The sequence below is a fragment of the Choristoneura fumiferana genome, chromosome 4 (assembly GCF_025370935.1).
Source record: "Choristoneura fumiferana chromosome 4, NRCan_CFum_1, whole genome shotgun sequence".
NCBI classification, from domain to species: domain Eukaryota; kingdom Metazoa; phylum Arthropoda; class Insecta; order Lepidoptera; family Tortricidae; genus Choristoneura; species Choristoneura fumiferana.
Window position 1 is genome coordinate 8,925,000 of NC_133475.1, and position 4,571 is coordinate 8,929,570.

General features: G+C 43.6%; 1 protein-coding gene across 1 annotated transcript; it reads left to right on the forward strand.

Annotated features, from left to right (window-relative positions):
* Nucleotides 1-488: 488 nt before the first annotated feature.
* On the forward strand, nucleotides 489-4,261 carry LOC141427417 (uncharacterized). Its single transcript, XM_074086805.1, has 5 exons — nucleotides 489-794; nucleotides 883-983; nucleotides 1,057-1,142; nucleotides 1,215-1,365; nucleotides 1,456-4,261. Exon 5 carries the CDS (start codon nucleotides 2,830-2,832, stop codon nucleotides 4,066-4,068), a length of 1,239 nt encoding a protein of 412 aa, XP_073942906.1. The 5' UTR covers nucleotides 489-794; nucleotides 883-983; nucleotides 1,057-1,142; nucleotides 1,215-1,365; nucleotides 1,456-2,829; the 3' UTR covers nucleotides 4,069-4,261.
* The last annotated feature ends 310 nt before the right edge of the window (nucleotides 4,262-4,571 follow it).

Genomic DNA, 4,571 nt, shown 5'->3' on the forward strand with positions numbered 1-4,571 from the left:
TGTAACACCCGAAATCTGGTATTACGGTTTTTAGATGCGTTCTTCGGGCAAATGGGTGATTGGTACTGACCTGCCGTATGAAGACGTATCCCTAGCTCATGATTTGAGTACCTTTTGATTCTATTTGTCTTCCAAAGGGCATGGTAAGCGGATAAACATTGCAGCCACTGATACACTTCGTATATGTGATTTTTACACTGCAATTGACCAACTGCTGGCGGCTTATCATATCACGACGATCCTTTCTTTCTGTAGAACACTACGAAGTTCACATTTAGCTCGTAAAACAATACAAAACTTTTATTTTCCATCGTAAACAACCTCATAGGATGATCTTTCGCCGGGAATGTCGAACTGCCAAACTGACAACTTCGCTGACGTTTGACAGGTCGATAAAGATGGTGCTACACGATATTGATTGCCGATTTTTGATCTTTAGTTTACAATTCTAGGTTTCCGGCTGCTGTTTAGTTGCTGATTCATTTGTATTGACATCCTGCGATGCGCTGCCATTCTTTTGGGAGCAAATAAACACTTTTCTTTCTTCTTCTTTTTGTTACGACTCGATATTACGCGACCGAGTGAAATGTCTTTTTGAGGTTGGTAACACGGCGATGTCTTTTTGAGGCGGTCGGATTCTACCGGCCATTTTGGCAGGATGACCGGCAGATATTGCAACGGGAGCGGCGTCTACATGCTTTTGTGGTTCTAAAGTGGAATTCATGAGTGCTTTTCGACATCCACGTTATATTTGAGCCTAGTGGTAGCTCCATCCGCCGCCACCGTGCTGAATCGTGAGTACTAACAAGTGGATTCTCTAAACTTTGACCGGCGCGCTTGTCGATGAGACGCCAAGTTGATACGTAAATTATTTTGTTTCAGATTCCTCATGATGATTCCCTGACCCTCTTTTAAACTAATAAAACACAGCGGACCCGTGTCTAAAGGCCGTCTAGATTAAATACTACGTCGTAACGCAAATGGTAAGTCTTACATAGACGCGCTGTTGGGAGGGCGTCATATAGATGTTGTACTAAGAGATCGTACTTATTTCAGATCATCCAGCGCTCAACTCTAACTCAAACACAGCGGGCCCGTGTCTAAAGGTCGTCTATATTATATACTGCGTCGTAACGCAAATGGTAAGTTTTACATAAACGCGCTGTGAAGAGGGCGTCGTTTAACTGGTGTACTAAGACATGTACTTATTTCAGATCGTCCTGCGATCTACTCAAACACAGTGGACCCGTGTCTAAAGGCCGTCTATTATATACTGCGTCGTAGCGAATATGATCGTTAGACGCACAACTCCAACACCGCGGCCTGTGTCTAAAGTCTAACCTCTTCTAGTAACCTACCCTTATGGTGAGTGTCTTGAACATTTTAGCTTGACGCTTCGGGTTCAAATAGTGTTGTTAAACATTTGCACTAAAGTGAGTTTTTTCTTCATTTTAGGGTGTCAAGTACGGGGCAAGGAGTGTTGTGTGTCTCGTGGTCATCGTCTAGCGAGGGGCGAGCAAGCGGCCGTCGATCTCCGAGGATGGGCTGTGCACGTGATGTTACTCATTGCTTAAACCTTCTTTATTTAAATTCCTGTTTGGGAACCAATCCTTACACCCTATAATTTAAAACCAAGCGCCTCTTTTGATGAAACCACGTAGATAGGAGTTTAACTTGCAACTGCAAGCGTGTCCTCATGTTACTACTCTAATTTTAAATAACTATTCTCGACCTGTAACCAGACCATTTAGGTCTTACATTGTTAATAAATGTGTATAACCTGATTGGGTATATTTGAGTATCCAAATATAGGTAATTAATTTACTACTCTAATTTTAAATAAGTGAAATAAGCTTTACTTAAGGCTATAATTGTTAAGAAAGGTGCATAACCCTATTGGTTATCCAGGGATGAGTATTTGACTTGCTACTCTATTTTTAAACCCCTGATTAGACCTCATTTAGGTCTTAAACTTGTTTTCAACGGATGAATACACGACCATGAGACGAGAATTCCTAGTTTAATTTAACCAGTCCTGTTTGTGGTGCGGCCAATCTTTCTACGGCGCCCAAGGTTATTTCGGCCGTACCCTCAAGCCAGCCGATCGCACGACCCTACTTCATGCCGCGCTAGCCGGAGCGGCCCTGGGTTTTGGGGTATCCTCGTGACGGACCCCAGGGTGAAATCACAAATTAAATAAGACCGAAATATTCTCCGTTACAGTGGCGCCCAACGTGGGCTTGAAGGATTTATGGTTTCATTCTCGTTCTCATTAGTGTATATAGGAGGGTGTAAGGATCTGGTACATGCATTAGCTAATAATGTTTGTGTTTCATCTAAGTACATGCTTATGTACTCTAGTATGCTATTACTTGTACTTCTAAACTAATAAATAAAACTGTCTACTTTGCTGCTCTGATACTAAAATACTATTGTTCTAGTTTTAAACAAATACCAGTTATAGGCACTTCTGCCTTTAGTTGTTTACTACTATGGAGCTACTTTTGGTATTTGACTACTTTATAATAATTCAAGCTTGAGCTTTTAAAATATCATTCTGCTGACTTTACTGAGTACTTATCTGTGATCCTGCTCATTTTATTGAGCCCTGATTTAAGAACCTGCTCACTTCATTTAATGTTCATATGTGTGAACCTACTTACCTTATTAAGTGCTTATATATATTTTTAAGAATCTGCTCACTTTAATGAGCGCATGTTTATGTGCCTGCTCACGTTACTGAGCGCTTGCTTATACTCTTTTCCTTAAGAATATTTCGCTTTTAGCGATAATCGTACTGTTTATTATTTATAAGTCACTATTATAAAAATGGATCTGTCTACTAAGGTAGAGTGGTTGACAAAAGAGGAGCTTGCGCACGAGTTAACTAAATTGCAAATACCTTTCGCGGAGTCTGACAGTTGTGACACCTTGCGTAAATTGTTTAGGCAAACGCGTTCTCTCATTCGACGCGGTAGTCTCAAACTTAGCATCGGCGCTCTTTCAGCTGACTCACCAAGTGAAATGCCTACTTGCCGAGTTGCGATTCAGGGTCTACAAAAGGAAGTAGCTGAGGGAACGGCGTTGTCTGATGCCAGGAGGCAACGTCTAGTAGGTCGAGTCGAGTATTATCTCGGACGTTTACAGCAAATCACAGGTCAAGGTGACGCTGACGAGGTTCAGACTCTCAAAGGCGTTCTGGTCGAATGCTTGTCCACTCTTAACCCGGATGAAGACTCCTCAGACTCCGAAGTGGAGGTGTTTCGCTCACCAAGGAAAACGCGAACTGAGGCGGTGTGCCGAGCTGAGCCCCGTTATAACTTAGCCAGTTTAAATCTTAAATTTAAGGGTGACACATGCGTGCGCGCTTTCGTCACGCGCTTGGATGAACTGAGGCAGGCTAGGGAGATACCTGAGCGGATTATTTTTAATGGTTTTCCTGATGTTCTGGATGGACCGGCTCTGTTCTGGTACCGATCCAATAGGGACAACTTTACTTGCTATACCGATCTTTTAAAGGCTCTTAAAGCTGACTTTGACATACCGGATTTTGATTTTCGACTCCTGAGTGAAATCAGAGCTCGTACTCAAGCTAAACACGAATCAATCGTAGTGTACTTGTCCATTATGGGCGCACTGTTCTCTAGGTTAACGGTGCCGTTGGCAGAAGCTGAACGTCTTGACATCCTATTGCGTAATGTTAGGCCCGAGTACAGTAGGGAGCTAGCTTTAATTGACGTGACGTCTATTGAGATGCTGAAGTCTCTGTGCAAGCGTCTCGAGCTTGCAGGGTCGCGAGCAGGTAATTTCACCGAACCCTCTTCGTCAGGATACACGGTGGCTCCGGACGTGCAAGTGCAGTCACGCAACAATACTGCTTGTCGCAAACAGGCAGTTGGCTCTGTTGACAAGACGGAAGGGACTTATTGTTTCAGGTGTAAACAAGCTGGTCACAAAACTAATCGTTGCCAGCGCTCCCGTGAACTGGTGTGTTTCGGATGCGGTCATCCAGGTGTACGGACACCGGAGTGCCCGCGTTGTACGAAGGGTTCTACTTCAAAAAACTAGGTAAACAGGTCCCGCGTAAAACCTGCCTCGCGCGACCTCAAAAAACATGTTTCTTACCTTCTGCTGACGACTATCGTCCATACTTAACTGTACGTGTTCTTAACGTTAACGTCTGCGGCCTTCTTGATTGTGGCGCGGCGTGCTCGATACTCGGTGCTAATGCACACACTAAATTCTTAAATTTAAACTTGGAAATGCTTCCATTCGACGTCCGCGCGTCTTACGTGTCGCTGATGGTGTAGACTACATTTGCAAATTCTATATGAACTACCTATACAATATAAGGGAGAGGTACAACTTGTACTATTTCACGTGCTGCCGGAGATTAAGCTGCCCATACATTTCGGCATTAATTTCTGGAAGGCCTTTAACTTGGCCCCTGACGTGCTTGCCTGTCTTCCTGCAGACGTATCTTCTGTAGCCACTATTATTGGTAGTGTGGAGGAGGATGGCTTACGCAATTATGAGGAACTTACTCCTGAACAAAAACGGGCTCTTGACTC

Bases quoted from the DNA above. Each gene is read 5' to 3' on its own strand.
- LOC141427417 (XM_074086805.1), top strand. From the start codon at position 2,830: ATGGATCTGTCTACTAAGGTAGAGTGGTTGACAAAAGAGGAGCTTGCG.